The sequence below is a fragment of the Triturus cristatus genome, chromosome 1_2 (assembly GCF_964204655.1).
Source record: "Triturus cristatus chromosome 1_2, aTriCri1.1, whole genome shotgun sequence".
Taxonomy (NCBI): domain Eukaryota; kingdom Metazoa; phylum Chordata; class Amphibia; order Caudata; family Salamandridae; genus Triturus; species Triturus cristatus.
In genome coordinates, this window is record NC_140580.1 from 150,215,666 (window position 1) to 150,238,625 (window position 22,960).

Sequence of the window (22,960 nt, forward strand, 5' to 3'; positions counted from 1 at the left end):
AATGCTGCTCTGATATAGGAAAGAGTTGAAGACTCACTTCCGTAAAGAACACCGCCACAAAATGCGTTAAACCCTCGACAACCTACCTTCCTCTCCTACTACTCTTTGACTATATGCTTGTCTTTGACTAGGTTCAGTGATTTGTTGCCTTTAGCTAGGTTAGCGCTATAGAAATACTATAACCATACATACATGTACATAAATACTAACCAATGAACCTGGTTTGGGACCATCGTACAATAGCAGTTATTCAACAAGCATCATGTCTCACTACTTGAACCCATAAACATTTCACCACAACAGTTATCAATTCACAAACCTAGGCATACCAAGTGGTGCATTTAATGAATAGGACGCCTGTCCCATGTTCCTGGTGCTTAACAATGATGAGTCAGAACCATCTTTCATAGAAAGAAGAACTCAAACATGCAAAAATAAAGAATTATCCAATAAAGTAATAGCGTAATGCATAAGCACATATTGTAGAGCTCCAGCTTAAACTCATTTAAGATTAACAGCATTAAGATGCCTCTATCAAAGAATTCCTTTATAAACATCCACAAGCCACCGTTTCTTCGAGCGTTTTCTTTGAATTTCAATAGCAGGTAGCCATTGAGAGCCAAGCCCACTGGCGACCGAGCGGACGTCAATTGATCCTACAATGCTCTTAACTTCAAGCAAAATTTCAAAAGCCATCCTTTAACACACTTTCAGAGATCTTGTTCACCTTATGATAAGCAGCACCAAAGACGTGAAACATGTTCTTCCAATAGTCATTGAAAAATAATTTCCCTACTAGGACCCTTGTTACAATTTTCTCCAATAGCAAATCTGAACTTAAACACTGGAATGCATCTGATCTGCAAGAAATCTATTCTACCACTTGGTGAAAGACATGCTATAGTTTGCAGCTAGCCCCTTCACTCGAAACAGCAGGATTAGCAACTATCTGGGGCTGATTTTGAGACTTCACTGTGTAGATTTTCAAAACCATAGGTTTGAAAAATTGAAGTAAAAGTTTTCACAAACATACGCTTTTGAAACAATTCTTGGAATCCTGGGGTTATTTTTACATGCATTTCAAAAGCTGGATAGAAGATACATCTACTTCTGACTTCATGAAAAAGGACAGTCGGCCTTCTTAAGGGCTAGTTTTCAGGCTGTCATTTTATCACAAAGTGATTCGCGAGTGGCTAAAGGAATCACCCAAGGTGGGTACTGCCTTCTAAAACGAGCATTGGCAAAGCCAACATGTTGGGCACTAGCTGTCGACTATTGGGTTTGCTAAAGCTTAGTTAGTTTGGTACGCTTTAAAAAAAAAATATTGTTACACAAAAATAATCAGATAGCGCCACCTGTGCATGCAAACACATGCGCACAAATGCAGCACTCTTAAAATGTTTTAGTAATAACGTTTTCCAAAACCATTCAAAGAATAATTAAATATAAGTGTGGCACAGATAAATATACATGCGAGGCTCGATAGCCCTGTTGAAGAAGCTGCCGGACCCTCACCAAAGGAAAAGAAAAAGCAAACATTGGATCAATTGTCCCAAGCTATGAAGGAGATTACCTTTTTCTGTGAGTGTGCACATAGTACAGTTAAGAGAGTGCAGCAACTTCCAATCAGGTAAGTCAATGGCTGAAGTGGGTTGCTCTGTGTTCCATGCTGTGGTGCTCGGTAGTAAAATGTGAATGACACTACAAGAGTGCTGACTGAAAGCCCAGGGTGGTACACCCTTTCATAGAAAAAAACAATCCCAACGAGAAGGCTTTACTTGACTATTAGCATTACACACCATAGCACCCAGACAGGAGACAATACACTCACTTCACTTTTGTAGCACACCTGTCCACCAAAGACTCAAAATGACAGTAAAGATATTGGGATGTAATGGGACAGGTAAAGACTGGGCACGATTCGCCCATAGCATCATCAGAGGAGTCATTTAGAGAAACATAGGAGTAGCAACAGGCGGGCCTCTATTCCTGCTGCAACCTCTGTGGACTACTTTGTGATTTAATCCAGCTGGCTACAAATAAGTCCTCCCATAGATATTGCACGCTTTAGATTTTGAATTTGCCTGCTCCCGTTCATAAGCCATTATTTATTCACATAATGCAGCCTTGAGTTTGCAATAGAGATTGGCTAAAAATGTACAATTGTCGGTGGTGTGGTTTACGTGTCATTTAAAGCTATTTCCTTACATGTATAGGCCTGCTGAAGGCGATATGCTATAATTTCCACTACTTCAACAATTTCTAAAAAAATTAAAAAAACAAAATGGCGCTTTAGCAGCCATTTACACCATGTTGCCGAATGTACTGCCTGCAGTGGGCACCATGAATGAGACCCCTTTAACTCACATATTAGGGTTTAAAAGCAATGAAAAGTTACTACCGCTTGACTATGCTGTGGCACAGACTCACCTTGACATGGAAGCATTGACAGTAAGCGCTGTGGGGTAGGGATGCCGGAAGCCCCCTGTTGTGATTGGGTAAACTGGCTGACCTTGCCTGCAAAGAAGGAAAGAGAAGAGTCACAAAGGGGAAAGCTGAGCCAGAAAGGAGGGAGGGGACATTATTTTTTCTCAAAGACACACTTTCCACGCAAGCTTTATTTCCATTTGATCAAGACAAAAATCTTGGGGATTGCATTGCTACGATCAAAGCGGAGGGAAGAGAACAATTTGAATGCCACAAATCTGATCGGAATGGCTAATTAAATCTTATAACCTCGGCTACTGCCAGTGGAGACCCTCCTTCCCAAGCCGGAACGAGGTGTTTTGTTGTGATAATTAAAAGCGAAGACTCGCTTGCTTTAATGGAGCCATCACACTAATTGAGGGCTACACATCCAACAGAAAACAATAATGAATGTAAATTTATACCAAAATAAAGTGCAGCGAATCAAAGGGGTTCGACTGCGCTTTGGGCCTCTTTCGGTATTTAGATCTCAGTGCGAAAACATTAAATTAACAGAGCTTAATTTGTAGCCTTTTGTCAGACTAACCAGCATTGACATGAGTTACCGGGGGAGAGTCCCCAAGAAGTATTGCTGGTAACCTGACGACCATCAACGTTCATTACAGTAATCAGAAAGTACAGCCGCATGCAAAGCAGCGTCCCAGGGAAGGGCGCGTGGCTTTGATGGAGGGCTGTCGGGAACGGCCATCATATTCCTTATTCCCATGTCTTCCATAAAATGCTAGGAAGTGATATCACTCCTCAGAGACAGGCAATTTTAACAGGAATGTGCTCCGACACACGGTCGGGTGGTATGAACAAAAAAACTTTGGCGTACTGGCTTATGACTAATGGATTCGGATGCATTTTTACAGTCTCATTTGTCTTCTGGAGGCAATACAAGAACCATAGACATTCAATTTTATGAAGGGTTCTCCTTGTGGCACTCTAAGAACTTCATAGGTATGGAAAGCAGTAGCAAAGTCCATAGTCTATTTTTCCCAGATGAATTGGTTTCCACTGAGGAATGCAAGTCTGAAACAAGAAAGCATGTGCTGCCCTTAGAAGTACAAAATCCTACTGTTTAGAATCCATCCGGTAGGCTTTGTAGACAAAGAGAACCACACTAAACTTCAGACAACAGCAGAACAGAACCAACAACAATAATTTCCAGGAAAACATGGGTCAGAAGGGAATCTCCCACTGGGCTCCACAGTACCACAAATCCACCACTTGTCATTTATATGCCAATCAAATTAGGATGGGAAAAAACGGATAGAAGGCTACAATTAAAATAATAATTAACCATTTTATAGAGCAAGAGGCCATGCGCAGCACCGTTTTGTATTCTTCACAAGACAGCAAGTCAGAAAAGAACCATTCCCCACTGTTGTTAATAGGACAGTTAAACAATGCCAGCCAATACACTCCACAAGACAACAGCACCACAAGAGACCTACACATTATTTGCTTCAATGGCAACCGAATAACTATTATATGAGTGTAAAACTCAAGCAGACCACAAGTGCACTTCATTGCACAACAGTGCCACTCAACCATAAACAATTTAAAGTACAGCACTATCAGAACAAACCATAAATTCCATTCCAAAGGTCCACAGAATCAGAATAGAATCATCTGCTATGCATCTTGCAACAGCAGAACCAAAACACAACTTTACCACTCACCTACCATATTCCAAAGGAAACAAAACTTGGGTGGAACCAGTCTGCAACACTCTATTGAGCAAGAGAACTGCCTCAAAACACAAGTGGAAAGGAACGCTTACAGAAAAAAAACAGGAGGGAAACAAAGTTTCACTGCATTCATTTTCGGGGAGACTTTGTGTTCTATGTTAGTTGGATCACTGTATCAAGTCTGATTACTTATTCCCTTCATGGAGATTTCAGACTATCGTTGTTAAGGAGATTATTTAACCCTCATATTTCTAGAAAATGTGGCTTATTATGTCAGTTTCACAATCATCTTGGTAAATTCCTCAGTTTAGCAGTATATTCGAGGTATACCCGACAAAGGGGAATGAAAGAGACTGAAGACAGCTCTGCCCTTTTTTGTCACCCTTGAAACCTAACCCCCAATCACCTCAAGGGAGGTCAAAAACTTTAATGAAGATGTAAACAATGTATCTACTTGACCCAACCATTGTAGAGGAGTTCACACGTAAAGGATTGTTCCACCACCTTCAAAATGACAAGCAGTGGGACATGCAGCAACCCAAGGCTTATTTACTGATACCTTTCCAACCACAGCCTCAAAAGCAAACAAGCAGGGTCATTAGGAATTCTGGAAGAAATTAATAAAGTGGAACTGCTTACTGTGGTACTAACCATCCTAGCGGATGGGGAATCTGTCCTACAGAGCCTGGCGATAAAGGGTAGTACGGAGATATATCCGGAGGGTGTGGAGGCCTTGGAATACCTAAAGAAAGGAAAGAGAAAAAACACAACATAAAAAGAGAGATAGTGCAATAATCAGCAATCTCAATGCCCTAAGAAGACTGTCTCTGAGTGGAAGTGATGAAATGTGTGCAACCTGATCCAGGCCCTTGCTTAGATGTGTCTGTTGTTTACTTGATGGCAATAGGGGAATGCCACACCTCGTAGAATGAGAACCCACATGCCCACTGTATATTATCTCTGCACATCAGCACATCCCATGATGAGCTGCAGCACAGCTGATTAGCAACTGGACAATCAAAAGGCATCTTTGATGTGGGACTCAACCCCCTTCCTACATTGTCCTCTGAGATCTGCCAAGATTACACAGTGTGTAAACAAGTCCTCTTATACAAAATGTTCCAATAGTTCCCTACTAAGAATTTCACATTAATTAAGGCATCCTTCTAGTTGCGATACTTGAGATGCAGTACATTATGTTGGTGTCACATGCTTCCCCTTAACATAACATCCTAATGACTGTCAAAAAAGGAGACATTCTAACACATATCTGAGTTGAGACCAACATGGCTGCAGTTCAAAATATGGTTATCTGCTCTATACCCAACCGGTAGTTGTGGGACTACCATGTGCAAATTCCTGGACAGCAACTTAGCAATTGGTCCAATAACAATAAAACCACTCCTTTTTGAACTGTGGTGTAAAATCGGAAACTGTTAAAAGATCAGAGTAAAAACATTGGAAAAACACACACCAATAGAGCAAACTGCCATGCAGCATTGCTTTAAAGATTCAGATTTTGGAATAAGTGTATTCTGAACCACTCACAAAAACACAGGCCTCAACCTAAACTACGCATGAAAAACTGAATATCCTATCCAGGGAGAGAAAGACATAAGACAGTCTTCTCCATGGCTTCTAAAATCATCAGTCACACAATGACTTTAAAATACATAGCTTTCAACAACTATCAGATGAGAACCCTGAACTCTTATTGGTCTGCTGACATGCAAAAATAACATACTGCCTTCATCAAAAACTAGACTTTACATTTAGACAACATTTTATTTATGGTCAAAAAGGTGTCAATAATGGAAAAGGTTACGCTTTGTCTAAATTCATTAAAAAAAATAGTTTTTAGAAAGGTCTGGCTTCCCGTAAAATTCATTGCCGTCTAGACCAAAATTTGACTTTGTTAGATTGCGTCCTCTCCCGACCCTACTGCCACCTGCAAAGCAGAGCTACATCTGGTTCCACAAACATCCTATTAGAATCTCCTAGCAGGTCTCATACCACACCACCCCAAAACACAGCTTTCTTATGCATCAAGAAGTAAAATGTCCTAATGTATGTGTTATTTCCCATCATTCCACAAGCATGAGGACATATTACTACCCTCTTAAAGAAATACAAGGCAGTGGTGAATAAAACTATAAACTTACATATGCCATAAAACTCTTCAATAATATAAATCTAAAAAAACAGACTGCACCATCTTATCAAGTGGCTCCTTAATGATATCCACACATTCAGAAGGATCAGTAAACTACTGGGGTGCAGAAATTACTTAACCAGACAGTTTGCATCGCTTGCTGTGTTCAGCACAGAAAACCATCAGCAAAGTCAGAAGACAATTACACTCTGATGCACTAGAGAAAGAAAAACAAACTCACTGAAAGCAAATGTGCAAGGGGCTCCTAATCATACCCGCTGCGTATGTCAGTAGCAAAAACAAGGTCACCGAAACATCAATGTTATACAATTCTACCCAAATCCACTACCTACCTATGTGCATGTGACCCTCCTTTGCCATTTCAGACCTGAAATAACAGACACACTACTGAAAGCTATGATGATCACCTTTCATTCAAATTCAATGGCAGCCAAGACAGCAGAAACAATAGCTGCACTCTTCTCGATCATAAACAAATCCGGTCCAGAAAACTCAGTAATACAGCACTTCAAGTACTTCTGAAAACTAAGCACACTCAACCCTGACACTCCATCCAGTGCAAGCCCCATCTTTTTCCTCCCACGTGCATGCAAGATCCTTAAACAATTGACCTCTATGGAATGGAAAAACTGCACCGAGGGAAGTCAACTAATTGATGATGTTCAATAAGGCTTTAGGCCTTTGCAGAGCAGTATATCAATCCAATGACATCAAACAGCACCTTTGGAAGAAATGGAAAAAGTCAGTGACTGTCCAAATTGTCTGACTATGCGGAGCCACTGAGATGGTCAGACCTGATGGTCTTCATAGCTGTCCGAGAGCCTTCCTGTAGATGCCCATCTCTGCCTTTACCTGGTGAAATGCTCTCTCTCCAATTGAGCCCAGGAAATGAGGCTATTTTTCCGTCCACACCTACCCTCAAATTGATTAAGAAATATTCTACGTTTGCTAGCGATTCTAGTAGGCAGCTATGCATGTTTGCTCATCATTGTGGATAGGCTGAAAATTAACTCATTTTAAAAAAGCCAAATTCAGAAACTGACAACATTTAGATGCAAGTCAATAGCAAGTGACTCACCTCCAGGGCATTAAAGGCAACAACTGGTTGTGGCTGAACTACTTAAAGTTCATCTTTCCTCTTTGAACGCAGCTTGTTTTCCGAAGCTGGTCACGTTACCCTGTTTTATTTTTATTTTTTTATGAATATAAATTTCAGATTTTTTTTAGCCCTTCCTTAAATGTTTAGTCGGGTTACTTCAAATTATTTTTCCTTTAAGAGAGTGAGACACAGAGCAGCAGTAAACCCTACGGACCAACAATATTTCTTCATCACTTCTAGCCCAATTGGAGAGGCATAGTTTTGCAGTGCCTCATAAGCTTTGACTTTTCCCTACATGGTAACCTACATTTGCGAAACCGGATAAATTCATTTATATATACTCTCAAGGATCTTGTGAGCAATTGATGACATAGGTATACTTCGGAGCACTATACTGGAGGAGGAAAAATGCATCAAGATTTCTGTAGAAATGAACGCATAGTGCTTATATTGAATCCTCCATATTTGACTTGGATAAGGGGTCTGTGTGTTTTCTTCTGCACAATTTTCTCAAAACCAACTCACTTTGAGCACTCTAAAAACTCCCCGTAAACTATTGCTATTATATTGAGCCTGTACTTGTCCTAAAGCTTTATGTAGATATATTTGGGGCCTCTAGAAACAAGAGGGGGTGATAAGAATTAGCACATCAATCGAAAGTGGTATCTGGAGGTGCAGGCTTAGAATGAAAGCCGTCTACTAGGAGTGAGAATGCAGTGTCTTACAATGCCAGCTCAATCAGTTGTGCATGTTAGGATTGTATTGAACCCAATTTTTAGCTATTGCCTAGAGATAGCCTTTGACGCCTTGCCAGCCTCATGTATTTAAGAACACATAACAAAAATATCTACAAATATAGAGAGGCTTTCAGGCAATCCTCTTAACCCACTGGGCTGTTCAGGCATCCTAAACAGCTTACTTCTGCACATGCAAGCATACATTATGGGGTAATGGGTGAGCACATTTCAGATATTCACTCTCCTGCACTTTGAGGGGAGGATTTTGCTCAGTTGTGCATTCTGTGAATATGTTGCATCTTATAATGAGGTACCCACTACATGGTTATTTTTTAAATTATTTTTCTTTGTGTGCTTATGTGTGATCGCAGCATTTTTACTTTATTTCCTAAATGTAAACTTTTAATTTATACTGCATATGCTTGCAAAAAATAATACAAGCATTGTCAATGCCAATTGGTCTAGCTTCAAAGAAATGTTGTATGACAATGTGCAACAATAGAAGTAGATAGCATGGGGATGGATACGTATTTTTGGGGAAGCAAAGAACTGTAAATTAATATTGGTGTGGGTTAAACAGTTGCATTGTCAATCCAGACCTAAATATTGATGTAGGTTAGTGACTGCCCTCTTCCCATCTGTGCTGCTGCCAGCGAAAACCACCATAAATTATCTAGTTATCTAAGTTGCTTTTATAGCTTTATAATGTCATGTGGATGCCCCTGAAATTTGAAGCTCAGGCAGCTGGATAAATAAACAAAAGTATCACAGCAGTGTGGAGGGAAAGTACTTGTTTGTGGAAGCACACAACTCCTGCCCCATTAGAACAAGTACTCCTGTGCCCAACATGTGGGCGGAGCAAAGCCCCTCCCATGGTGATTCTTCTCACATAATTGTCTGGTGAGAGCTTTGCTGTCTAACCAGACGATAAAAATCAAACAATTGAATGTTTGCCGAGGCTACACCTATTGATTTTACAAATGTGTGTTCTCACTGAACCTCAGTTACTGAGCTCTCAAAATAAAAGTAGATAAATATCGAACGTTCAGCATTTTGAAAATGGCTGTGGGCGCCATGCAGCACTACAGATATAGTTCACAACAAACTGGGGAGTGGTCAAGTACGAAGTGTTGATAATGAACACATTCCCCCTCAAGGGAAAAGCGGACTATAAAAATCGAGAGCATCTACAGCAGCTCAGCTGTCGCTGCAGCCTTATGTTTCCCCAAAAAACAGAACGGTCAATTAAAATGCACACATACAGGGACTTTTGGTCAGCCTCTTCATCCACTGGTCTGTTCAACTGTCATTCACGTTTTGCTTCCACCCACCGCAGCATACAGCATGGGGCAAAGGGTCAGCAAACTTCAGCCATTTGCTGTCTTGCCCTGTGAGCAATGGCATTTTGCCTGATCAGAAGTGCACAGCCACTAAAATGAGTGTGCTTCAGTGCCACAGCTGGTGCACCTGCGCTGCTGGGCCTCTCCTTTATTTTTAAATCTTTAATTAAAAAAAAAATCCATAGAGTATACTTATGAGAAATAAATAGAAAATTCCTGCTGTGGCCAGACTTATTATTGACTTTACCAGTGCCAGTTGAATGGCAAGCTAATAGCAGTATAGTAGTTAAAAAGCAGTGGTGAAGCCAGTAGATCTTTTATTTGGGACCTATTGGCTTTGCTAATGATTTTAGCTATGAATCATAGCATCCCTGATGCGAACAGCTAAAGAATAAAAACAAATATCGAAAAAAACATTGGATACAGCAGGCCATGTAATTTTATAGGCATGAGCATCATGCTTGCAAACAAAATCATTTTTGTTTTTGCTGGTGGCAGTGAGCAACACTGGGAGGGAGGATCACCGGGGATGGAGGAAAGTTGAGGATGGGTGTAACAGGGGCAGCAAGGAGTAGAGGCAACACGGTGGTCAAGGGGCAGAGCAACATGTGCTTATGGTGGACCAGAAGCAAAACAGGAGTGCAGATGAGGGATCAAATGAAAAACAGCAATGTGGGACTTGCAGAGAGAATGCACAAGGGTGAGTGAGAGGAGCACGAAACATGGGGGATGGGGGAGGGAAACCCAAGAATAGACGGTTTGAAAACGCATGCACTCTTGTAGAGTGCTTAAGCAAAAAGAAAAAAGTAGCACCTGAAAAAGAAAGCAGCAGAAGGACACAATAATGCATCCATGCTCAAGGATAAACACAAGAAGAGAAAAAAAAGCCTGCAAAGCTAATGAATTAGAAGCAAATGAGAGTGACAATAAAGCCAAGCAATGGGCAGGCTTAAAGACCACTCACTATAAGTTAGCAATATGTCTTGCAACAGACAGAGCATGCATGAGACCTAAAAATGCAATGTCTTAGCTCGGAAATGTACAGAACATATTGCCTTTTCTGTGAACCGAAGCACAAAACTAATGACATGGGAATTCTATTTCAAAAACATTTCCTCCCTCTTACCCCTCATCTGTCAAGCTTCCAATCTTTAAATTAAATCTCCCAAAGTGACATTTTCCTACTGACATTGCCGCTGCTCTATGACAAAACACATATCCTGCCAGATTAATGTGCTTCGTCTGTACTGTACACTGCTGGCACACTTGGATGATGACTTGCACAAGGACAGCATTGCGGGTAGTTATTAAGGCCATTTTACAACAATTTAAGAGCTACTGTCCGGTGCAGTCCACATTTCAGGAAGTGGTCTCTTGTCAGAGACTAGCAGTTAATTATAAACACCCAATGACAAGAAGGGCGGGTCAGGTGCACCCTGGGAAGCGAATCGACTGTAGGCACAGCTCTCAAAAAGGGTCTTCAAGAGTATAGTTGGAGGGAAAGAGTACATAGTGATGGACAATAAGATGGGAACTAAGGCACTACTGAGAGGGTGATGGAGAGAGACCAACAGCTTTGGCTTGTAAGAGGGGGGGACCAGAGCCAGAAAAGAAAGGAAGAGCAAGAGAGGGAGAAAAAGAGAGTGAAACAAAGAACACTGGCCTGTGAAATAGAAACGTGGGTGAGGAACAAGCACTAGAGAAGACAGAGAAGAATCTGTTGTAACTTGAGAGGTAGGGAGAGGGGAGGAGAGAGAGAGAAGGGTAGAATGAGAAAGGATTCCGGGCATTAAAGTGAGGTAAAAGCAAAAAGGAAAGGGGAAGGAGCGACAAGAGAGATAGAAAGAGTGAGGGGAGAGAGTGAGAGAGGTGGAAATGGAGACCAAGAGAGAGAAGAAGAAGAAGAAAAACAAGATACATTTTCTCATACACTTCCCTAAAGATGAAGAAACAACTACTACAGGGAATCATACTGCAAGATCACTAACTGCACAAAGCTCAGAGATGAACAAAGGAGTTGGATCATGCTTTGAGAAGAACCAGAGATGACAGCAATGGCAGAAGAATACCTTTGGGCCTGTGATTCCATCAGACACCAAAAGACCTGTATGCAAAATGATGCTGCAATAATCATGATCTCTCAAAGCACGGACAATACTTGTAAACTAATGAGTAATTCCAGTAGATGAGTATTGAACGGAATTCAACCGAATTCACACAGAGAGCTTGAAAGAGGGGGGGGGATGGAGGCAGCACTGAAAATTGGAACTAGTCTGCTTCCAGGCATTCCAAATTGTACCCCATAACATAACTAAGGCAGAGTGACATATAGGGACTTGACCAATGTCAGATAACTCCGTTAAATACCTACGCTGGTACTGAAAATGTTTGCCTGATTTTGCAACTACCCACTTGGCCACAGTCCACTATTACATCATTGAGAATTTTTTTTATTAAGACCTGCAAAAAGACTTCACCCTGATTATCAAAAACACATGTATCACCCAAGAAATTATATATAGCCAAGTATAAATGTACTATTCTCGACTCCACAGCTTTTATACTGGCTAGTGTTGACTCTTTATCCCCCTGCCACATCCCTCTAATCTGTATAATAAATGCTGGGTACATATTTCGATCATACCTTTTTTATATATGACATTAAAAGGATGCAACTGAAGAATTTATGTCAGTAGAGGATACACAGTAAAGAAATACCATCACGGAGAGCCCTCTTTAAAGAAACCTGAGCAACGAAAATATACCCAACATAATATGCACTAACAAATCTTTTATAACAATCAATTATGGAGAAAATGCTTTCCAGCGACTCCCACACTAACATTGACCTATGATTTAAACTATCCCTAACGCCAACACTAACTTTAAAACGAAACCTATTAATGCTGAATTAACTAAAGCAATGGCAGTAATGAAATATGTAGCTTCTGTGTTAGTTATTTTTATGTTATTGCAACCCAACAACAGATTTGCTGCTACAACTCTTCTCCATAGACTTTTCATAAAGGATAATTTATTTACAAAAAAGTTATCAACATATATAAAATCCAGTTACAAAGGGATAGAAGCTAAAGTGTCCAAATTATTAAAGTGCTGGATTTGGAACCTGGAGACATGAATTCCATCCTCGGTTTCTCCACTTTTTAATTTGAGAAATCTTGGGGAAATCACTTACCCACCCTGTACCCCAGATTTCTTTCTCTTCTTAAATAGGAAGTGCTTAGAAGGAGAAAAAACGCACTCTCTGACACTAAGCATTCATATATGTATAAGAATATCTAGGAAAATATGTAACAAAGTGATGATATGCACAGTTTGGAAACAAAAGTGCATAACTTCTTTTCCCAGAGCTGTGTCTGTAATGATGAAGAGACGAGGTGTGAAACGACAATACAAAGGAAGTCACAATTCCAGAAAGAGCACCTTGGTAAGTCATCGTAAGGATCTATAAGGCACCATCCCTACCAGCCTTACCTGTCTTTGGGTCCACGTCGCCCTGTAAGTGCGGAGGCGGATTGCCCGGAGTGAAGTGCTCGTTGCTGTAGGTGATGAGGGGTGTGAGAGGGTGTACATGGTGAGGGTGCTGCACAACTGGTACTTTGTTAGACTGGAAAAAAATAGAAAAACAAAGCATTCTTTTTTTTAACATCTAGCTAAAACCTTTCAACAAATTAATGTAGGTGCTCGAAAACATTTTAATGACAGTGTTTTTTACTTACATTTCTAACATTGCTTTTAGTTATTCAACCAACGTTTGTACAGGTCGCATATATTTTGCAATAGAGAACAAAACGGCCAGTGGCCCGGAAGCACGATTAATTCAAAGAAGCAGCGCTTAGAGTTGGGACTTGCCATCTAAAGCCAACTCTCCAACACAGACCATCACCGGGCAAGTCAAAGTTTCATTCAAGTGTGCCATCAAGTGAAAAATGTCAGAATTGGCCCCCATAACATAAATCGACAAGAGACAAAAGGTGATTCTCAATTCATCATTCTTGGTTAGGAAGCATGGTTTAGAGAGCCCTGGATTTTTCCCACTGGTTTGCTCCTTTGAAGATTGACCATGGTTACCCACACAGCACAAAAGCAGATTTTTGTTAGCGTTCTCACTCAATGCATGCGAGTGTGCGATCTCACATGGGACACACACTTCCTGTTAGGCATTAAAAGTTCCAAACCAACCCTCAAGATGGTGCTCACATTTTGTGGTAAAGACAATAACCATTGTGCCAATTGGTCGGCAACGTTCAACAAAGGCAGGGCATTGTGTACATTTTGAGGCTCGTTGACGCAGTGGACAGCTATAGTTTAAGTAAGGCTATTCTGAAAAACAGTGTTGTAAAGAATAAAAAATGAAAATAAAGTGGCTGTTTGGGAAAATGCCCTAATCCAGATGCTTTTCAGAGTGGGTGTCGACTCTGGCGTTCAAAGTCTGAAAACGGCGAGACCTGCAAATGCCCATGGGGATGTTTTCTTTCAACTAAACACAACAGCGACTGCTATACCTCACTTTATTCCCTCAGACAATAAATTGGTATGTCTTTCTATAAACTAAATCCCAAGGAAGCACCACTGAACACATTTCAAGAACACACCAAAGTAACCCTGTGTATAAGGCAAATAAATTCCGTTAAATAAATGGGAATAACATGATATAAACGATAAATTCTGAAAACAGAAAGATCAATACGGGCAAGGCGACCCCCCTGCATCATCACTTTTACTCTATCCCCCGCGCTGTTGCAACTGAAAGAATTGGGGAAGAAAACAAGCCTTTTCTGGGTAAGTAACACCCAGCTTGAGATTTGTGTCCTTTCAGATGTGAGCCTGGAGGAGGGGCGGGCAAGGAAGCCTGATCTAAGATATGAAAGAAACAAAACGAGACTGAAACAAAACGAACCGCTGGACCATTTACTGAGAGTAATCCAACTGCAAAAGTACCCTATTCCCAGCAGACGCTTTTCAATGAAATCCCACAACGGGCATTTAACCAGATTAGGTAGCAGCAAAGATGAAGAGGGTGGTATTAGATGATGAATGGATTAGAGTCAGCCCTCATTAGAAAATGTGTCTTTATTCGCCCTTTATTGCTCCACACAAGTAACCACTCACATTACAGAGAGGCGCGAGCAATCACATTAGGAGAAAGGAGGTTATTTGGATTCATGCATCTAAGAAACCATTTTTGATGCCCAATTTTATTCCTATTATGCACAAAACATGGCTATTTTATTTGCCACGAAAAGTGCTTAAGGCTCCTTGCTATCTGCTGTAAAGTGTGTATGCAAAATAACATGAAATGTGAGAAAAGGGACTTTTTGTGGTGCAGAGGAGTTTATCCAACCAGCTGCAGAAGTCAATCAATCAAGGATTAAACATTATTATTATTTGATTTTTGGGAAATTGCAGAAATGACAGGGAGACTGGGCCTTTAGAGACCTGCTATGAATCTAGCTTTACACAAACTATGCGTCTTAGCCCTATTGTGACACAGGCGGTTTTTGATTCAACGTCCAAGTCTACTTCGGTATAAAGTTCCTCGGATAGTCACTCAACGCCCACCCCCAAAATATATATATACATACATACATACATATGTTTGCACTTCCTTCTAAACAGGAAAATCTCACATCTCTACAATAGCGGTCTAGGTCCGTAAGATGCCAGTCACTTTCCTGGACCCTGGAGAAGACCACGTTTATTGCGTAAAATACTGAGTGTTCAGTAAAAGATCATACCCTCACAATTTAAAACTGTTCAGTCCGTCAAAAGTTTTGTTTCACTATGTGGGAGTTCAAATAGCCCAAGCCGTTTTATTTGAATTGATAAATGAGCGCCCTTCCCAAAAAAATGAAGTCACTATATATTACCTTTCTAGAATGTAACTATTCCAAACTGGTCACAGCCCAAAGTTAGAAATTTTTCTTAAACCAGACCCGATTGAACACAGTATGGGTCTTTGAACGGCATACCCACATCTGATTGGATCCCATCAGCTCAAACCAGCTCTTCTCAAGTTTGCAGAGAGCCACAAATTAAGAGACTGGTGCCTAAGGGAATTCTCTGATGGCCGAATATATGCAAGATAGATGAAGAGATACCCTAGCACGAGATAACAGGGAGCTCATGTGAAAAAGATACATGCAACGTTTGTGTATGTGTTTTCTGAGGGAGATATGCTTAGCACATCAAAGATATTAAAACTGATTAATGTGCCTCACAACAAAACCATTATTTATCCCTTTCTCCTGCAAACCTCTTGCCTGTGCGTCACCCCCAGATCCCACCTCACCTTCTGTCCAGCAAGAAGGTCAATTCTAGCCACAGGACCTCACGTGCTGACAAGTTTGCTATTTCATTCCTTAATATCATTGCTAAAATTGCTACTTTACTATCTCTTCCTAAATACCAAGGCTTAATTTTTGGTCAAACACCCACGTGCACGGACGCCATTTAAAAACGATTTGACCATTGGCCACTTTATTTAATGACATTATTTCCAATCATGTCCCTTTCTCAATGTCCTCTTGTCATTCCTTCATTCAAAGCTTTATTTCTCGCCTTTTATATATTTTTTGTGTTTTTGTACAGCGTTGTAAGCTGCTTTTCAGTACCTGCAAAGGGTTCTGCAGGGCGACAATTAGACAGTGCATACAAACTAACAACATGAGTTAACAACTGTATTCTTGGTCAAGAAGTTTGTCTGTCTGAACCTTTAAGAAATCCTTATTCGAAGTTGAAAGGATTTTATTGGAAAACCCTTAATATTCAAGGTGGCTTGATGTTCTCGTGTATCTGACCAGACACTAAAAAGTTTAAAAGGATGAAATTGGAGATAAGGAGGAGGGAATTAGACCTTTAGGTGCTTAGACTGAGCATAAACTGAAGTGGGCATGCAAAGTAGTCCTTAACACTCTCCAAAATCTCAGGTGGTCAGATTCAAGTCTTGGGTGAAGTGGAAGGGAGCTCCAGAAGATAGTGCCTTGGGCACTTTTCGGCCTTCAAATCAGTTTTTAAGCAATATTCCAGCTGATTGGGTTGGAAGACTTTGGAAAATCAGACAAGAGTCCGCTGTGTAGAGTCTTGTACACTAAACGTAGACTCTTGAACTGTGATCTTTCTTCAATAGGAAACAAGTGGAAAGACTTCAGTGCAGACACAATGTGGTAATGAAGTTACTGGCCACACATGAACTTGGCCCCATGGCTCTGTACTATATGTAGCATAGACCGGGCGCTGGTTGGAACCTATTTCAAAGTTACATCACAATTATTAAGGAATAAATTACCAAAGCAATATTATTTGACAGCTTTAATTAGGGGAGTATTCTTTGTCCCCTCATCTCAACATGCAGTCATGATGACATGTATTTTCCATACTTGAATTTACCCATGTAGTGAAAGAGAGCCAAACAGTACCCTCCGTTAAAACACTTCTGTATTTGTAAGAAAAGAGATTGCAAGGTATCCTACAGCCAAAAGTGAGAGGTGTTGGGCCCACAAGACGTAGAGCAGCAGCTTGAACATAAAGTCCATAATGATGCATTCACTACTACACATTCTGAAGAGAGACCATCACTTGGTGTCACTCCTCAGAATCCCCTTTAAAATGTAGATGGCTCTAAGTGCTGTCTAGGTGGATGCAATAGCTAATATCATAGGCTTTGGAGCTGTGTCCAATGAACTGACATGGCACAGAAGAGGGACAGCAACAGCGTATTGTTGTGGCACACCACGGATAAAGTTGGTAATATTAGATTGGAAAAGACAAAGTTTCATTATTTGATTTTCCAGACAGAAAATTATGTCGGCTAGAAAGGTCTTTCCAATTACTGTGGCATGTTTGCAATTGGTCAAACACTGCCACACAGTTGAAAAATTAAAAAGCTGTTAAAAAGTACAACAGTGGCTGTGCATGGCCACCATATCGGGTGGTAAAAGTTGTAAGAATAACAGAGAGACTTTGGTCCCAAACTGGGCTTGAAAGCCAGACTGGTTGTGCATTGGTTGGCTATTGGTGAGAACCTGCCAATGTACTTTCTGCAGTTAGGTGAACCTCTTTCGATGCATAGGCATGAATCTGGCACTTTGTGCTGTTAGTGGGATGTTTGGATTTCCTAAGATTTCTCTTGAGCATTTTACCCTGGTGCTGTCATTGGCGGAGCTCACCAAGGAAGCCAGTGTGTGTGTTTCTGTTGATTTTGGAGCCATCACATTACGGGCAACCATTATTTCGCATTACTAGGTATTGAATATTGGGAGATCATCGATCGCCTGTTCAGAGTGAAGGAGTGCTTTTGTAAACTTAACTGGCTACATTTTGTTCAAGTGTATGTGAGGAGATGGTTGGTTGTTGGCTTGTTGTAGGTTTTGATTGGAGAATTTACTAGATTTTAATGAAAAGGTTAATGAAAGAGTGATGCTTTGGGGGTCTGAGATCAAGTATTAAGAGCAACAAGAGGTCATGGCTGTGACCACGCGAGCAAGTTGAATGCGCCGCTAACTAAAAAGAGACCAAGTTACTGAGGTTTTCAATGATTCTCTGTTAGAAGGTCTACTGTTCCGGAGGTCTGTCATGAAGATGGGCTGCTTTATAATAGAGAAGATCATCTGGGCAAGGTTCAGCATACCTGTTAAAGATATGTATGCTTCATGGGAGCATGATGCATAATGCACATATACAGAAGGTTGCTGACGTGATATCTCTCAATAGAAGGTACATGATTTTCAGGCAACGGATCAACGAGCAGATGCGAGGAAAGCGATTCTTCCACCAGTCTTTATTTCTTGCATAGGATATAGTAATAAGGAGGGAAGAAGCAGGAGATGTCAGTATGATGAATTGAATTTAGAATCAAAGCTAACTAAGCCAACAGGACAGATGAGTGAATGTGTTTGCTAATTATGACCTGCAGGTCGTAAGTGTGAATCCCAGTAAGTCCAGTAAAATGTGTCTCTATGCACCACTTCCAACTAATGACTGAAGTGATTCAATCTGACAATTGTCGGTTCAGCTGGGCTGGTGCTTTAAGCTGCACGTAAAGAGCAGGGCACAGATTTAAGAAGAGTCTATTCACCACTGCGGGGAGCAGTTTATCTAGAACTCTTCTTCAGGAATGTGAGCTCTTCTGTCTCTGGCCAGAAATCATTTAAGTCCTCTTAGTGTTAACCTTGAAAAAAAGGAGATATGGATTCCTTAAGATCAGAGAAAACACAAGCCCCTACGAATAACCACACCAGCCAGACCAAGTCCAAGAAGCGATGATAGTTTAGCCTTGATGGTGGAATATGCTCAGACATAAGGTTACCATCTTATTTATCTGATTGATACAATAAATAGAGACAAAACCTCAATCTTTGCACACACTTGGTCAACACAGATCCTACTTATTCTATTAATTGGACAAGGCAATTATAACCTATCACAAATTCTCCCCAAGAAAAGGGGCAGAACGTGGATTTCTGCACCTAGCACACTAAATTCACATGGACGGGTTAATTCTGCACATTTTTACTCCAGGAAATATTGGTAAAATTGACCTGCCAAAAATGATCTTGGGGATGCAAATTTTATCACACCTGGTAAAATAAAGCTGCACAACCATTAATTCTGATATGTGCAATAACAGCAGTTACTCTACAAATACGAATTTTCCAGAGCACTAGTAATCGAGGTCTAAGTGAATATTGCCATTGCTAGTGTCCAAAATGAGTGACGGGAAGGGAGTGACAATCCAGAATGTATGCAGACGCCAGTCAGTGGTGAAGGATCAATGCACATACACCTGCCTTCCTCTCTCAATATTAGGGCTTTATTAGTGGACAGCCATGACCCTGCCTACAAGTCACTGCCCTGCTGCCGTGTCACAACACGGAAGGTATAACACCATTGAGCATATGGAAGGTATGATTTTTAATAGAGATTGGACTGCACGGTTTTCGCCTCACAGTGAAAAAGTAAAGCAGAGCAGAAAATATTACAGAGTTATCAGCGGCACCAAGTCCATTGTCTGACAGATTAGCAGGGATACACACACACACACACACACACACCATTCTTTTCTTTCGGCAAGATGGAACAAAACAGTTAACATATTTGATTTTTTGGGAATGTAATTTGATGTCTTTTTTTTATATATATATATATATATATATACATATATATATATACATATATATATATATATATATATTTACAGCACAAGAGCTCTCAACTAAATTTTGTGTCAATAGTACAAGTAGTCATTACACCAATGGTGCAAAATAGTACAAATGCACATGTGCCATGCATTCGTAGGCACGTCTGTAATAAACAGTGATTTTGTGGCATGGGTTATGTAGTGGAATATATGATCATTGCAGGCAGAAACAGGCTTTTTAATGGAAAACCAATAATATAGTCTGCATGTTGGCCTTTTAAATGCGCAGGAAGCAACTGTAGTTCCAAGCAGTGGCTTGCTTTCCGTCGGTCCCAGTAACCTGTCTTTGATCGATTTCAGAGTTGGTCAACGTCTACTTTTAATAAATAAAAAAAAGTAGGGTGTTTCGGCCAATATGGACCGGACCGGAGAGCATACATTAAAACCAACCCTCTCTCCAATGTGCATGTGGGATATGCATTTATTAATTTTCAAATTAATAATTTTAATTTGACACCTTTTACGTCACATCATATAAAAGTAAAACTAATATTAGTGTGTTCCAAGTGATTTGATTTAAAATATTTATGAGACTATAGCAATAAATGTATCTCAGAACTGGATTCTGTTTTTTGAATATGTTTGAACTCATTTTGCCATGAAAATAATCGAGCTTAAAGGATCCTTGTGAAAGCCCAACTTTCCATACAGAGCTTATAGTTTGCAAGTAGGTCACCGTGACTAACCTTTGACCTTGTAGGTGTGCTTGTGCATAGTGCTCTGTCGAAATCATTGACCACACAGTTCCCCTCTGCTCCCCTCTCAACTCACCTATCCTCTACTAACAAGAGAGAAGGTGGCAAGTGAGAAAGTGGCTTTTGAAACTTGCTCCCCCCCCATACTATACTTGTGGGTTTGTGAAGTAGAGAAAAAGCTATCCACGCTAACGGTCAGTAAATTTGCACCTGTGACTGTCTGTGGGACTCTTTAACAACCCCCGTTGCTTCCTTTCCCACTAAGATCATTTCAGGCCGGCTCTAGGTCGTCTGCGGCACTATCAACCAGGTCTGGCTTTGTAACCATCAGCAATTTCCATGATGGAACCTTTCTTATAATGGCGAATGTGAAACTACAGGTCCCAGAATCCAAAGTGATGTTGGTTTGAAAGCCGAGAGCAACACATGAGAGGTGGCCACTTGACAGAAAGCAAAGACCATTTTAGGAAGTTAACAAAAAATAAACTACAAAAATGACATTGTCTTGGGCAGAGCACAATTAAATACAAGCAGCAGCACTCAGCAAGTGTTTAAGCCCACCCCTTGCTTGTATGCACTGCACACTTATATCATCACCACACACTCATTGCACATTGCGTGAAGACCAAAGGAAGAAGCTGTGATAGGGTGGGAAAGGGTCATCTTGAAATAGACGAAAAAACTCCTTAGCTTTTACAGGGGGTGTGGAAGGTATTTTCAGGCCATTCATTTTTTAACCCACAAACTGCCCATTAGGCCTCTTTTTGGCAAGAACGAGAGGATGTTGAATTACACGGTGGTGATTACGGCTACTTACAAAGGATTTTGTTAAAGGTGCACACAAAAAAATGACATAGGACCACCCCTTCCCCAGACCCCCAACGTTCATAATCAGGATATTACCCCCATAGTTACTCTATGGGAGTGGAAGCTGCCCACCGGCCCCCTGTCAAGTTCTTCTCTTGCACAGGGTTAGGGGTACACCCTACAGAGTCTAAACCGAACTTTGTGCCCCCCCCCCCCCATTCACATCATATCTGTACACATTTCATGATATCTATAACTTCTGTCAAAAGTCAATTGACGACCTTGAGTAAACTACAGTGTAAAACAGTAATCTTGAATTGGAGTGCAAATTAACACTGTTGTGGAATTACAACAACGCTGACAATTACAGGCGGCGCTGCATACAAGGCCCGTCTATTACAAGAGGTTTCTTTTTTTTAACATCCACTGTGTTAAAGTTATGGTGGGTCGCCATTTTAGGCAGGAGGGCTCCGGTCCGTGGTCTGGAATGAGTTACGAGGCGTCTTTGCCCCTCGGTAAGCAGGATTGTTTTGAAATGAGTAGGGTAAGTTGTGCAAGATAACACTACTATACGAGGTGAAGCCATGAATGATACAAACTGCCCATAGCAAGAGCACGGCCGAGAGTTACCAGCCTCCTCCTGTTTGACCACCCAGGAGGCCTGCTTGAACCCTGCTGCAGGTGAGCTGCTGCCCAGAGCGAGGCAATCACCTGCCCACTTTGGGATGCATGGAAAGATGAGACCAGCTCTCAGCAGCAGAACAGGATCCCTGAACTGCGCGAAAGAAAAAACTATCCCAACGAGAAGAGTGAAAGGTTCATGAAATGAAGGAGTCTTAGAAAAGAAATGCCAAAGCCGGGCTACTGTGTCTGTTAATCTACTATTTTCATCTTGTCAACATTCAGTTTGATACAAAACAAAAAGACAAAGGCCTTTCACACCCAGTTGAGCATTCCCTTCTGAAGCCGCTTGTGCCTTTTGTGAGTGATGCTGTGCACTCTGCCCTCTCGCAGTTTATGCAGCTCACTCCTCCCCGAGGCCCTGCCCTCTGCTAACTGCCTATTGTCGCGCAGGACAAGGCCTCTATTCACGGCCCGCACTCTCCCTGCTCGCACAATGTGCGCCTGCCCCGCCCTCCGTGATCACAGCACAGGCAGCCATGTGCACGACAAAGCGCCCTCAGCTCGAGAGCGCGCCCAAGCACTGCCCAGGAGAGGACTGCATTCAGGCGCAGTCCGTTCCTCGGAGCACCGTGGCGTTCACTCGCGGCTCTCCCCCTCTCCGCCTTTTCTCACAGCTCTCCCCCTTTGTCGCATTCTCTCACAGCTCCTACTCTTCCTCACATTATCTCACAGCTCTTACTCTTCCTCACATTCTCTCACAGCTCTGACTCTTCCTCACATTCTCTCACAGCTCTGACTCTTCCTCACATTCTCTCACAGCTCTGACTCTTCCTCACATTCTCTCACAGCTCTGACACTTCCTCACATTCTCTCACAGCTCTTACTCTTCCTCACATTCTCTCACATCTCTGATTCTTCCTCACATTCTCTAACAGCTCTTACTCTTCCTCACATTCTCTCACAGCTCTTACTCTTCCTCACATTCTCTCACAGCCCTGATTCTTCCTCACATTCTCTCACAGCTCTGATTCTTCCTCACATTCTCTCACAGCTCAAACTCTTCTTCACATTCTCTCACAGCTTCCTCACATTCTCTCACAGCT

General features: G+C 41.3%; 1 protein-coding gene across 42 annotated transcripts in view; it reads right to left on the reverse strand.

The window, feature by feature from the left end:
- The window catches only part of TCF7L2 (transcription factor 7 like 2), a 331,284-nt gene that overhangs the window by 38,241 nt on the left and 270,083 nt on the right, over positions 1-22,960 (reverse strand). For 36 of the 42 annotated variants that reach the window (XR_014961054.1, XM_085603397.1, XM_085603400.1 and 33 more), the window contains 3 exons: positions 13,008-13,140; positions 4,803-4,905; positions 2,431-2,517 (listed from right to left, as the gene is read on the reverse strand). Coding sequence is in view for 41 of the 42 variants with exons in the window: in XM_085603397.1 (XP_085459523.1) it covers positions 2,431-2,517; positions 4,803-4,905; positions 13,008-13,140 (323 nt within the window). In the remaining variant the exon portion in view is untranslated. The remainder of the gene's footprint in view (positions 1-2,430; positions 2,518-4,802; positions 4,906-13,007; positions 13,141-22,960) is intronic. The other 6 variants (XM_085603368.1, XM_085603362.1, XM_085603389.1 and 3 more) reach the window with 1 other exon arrangement.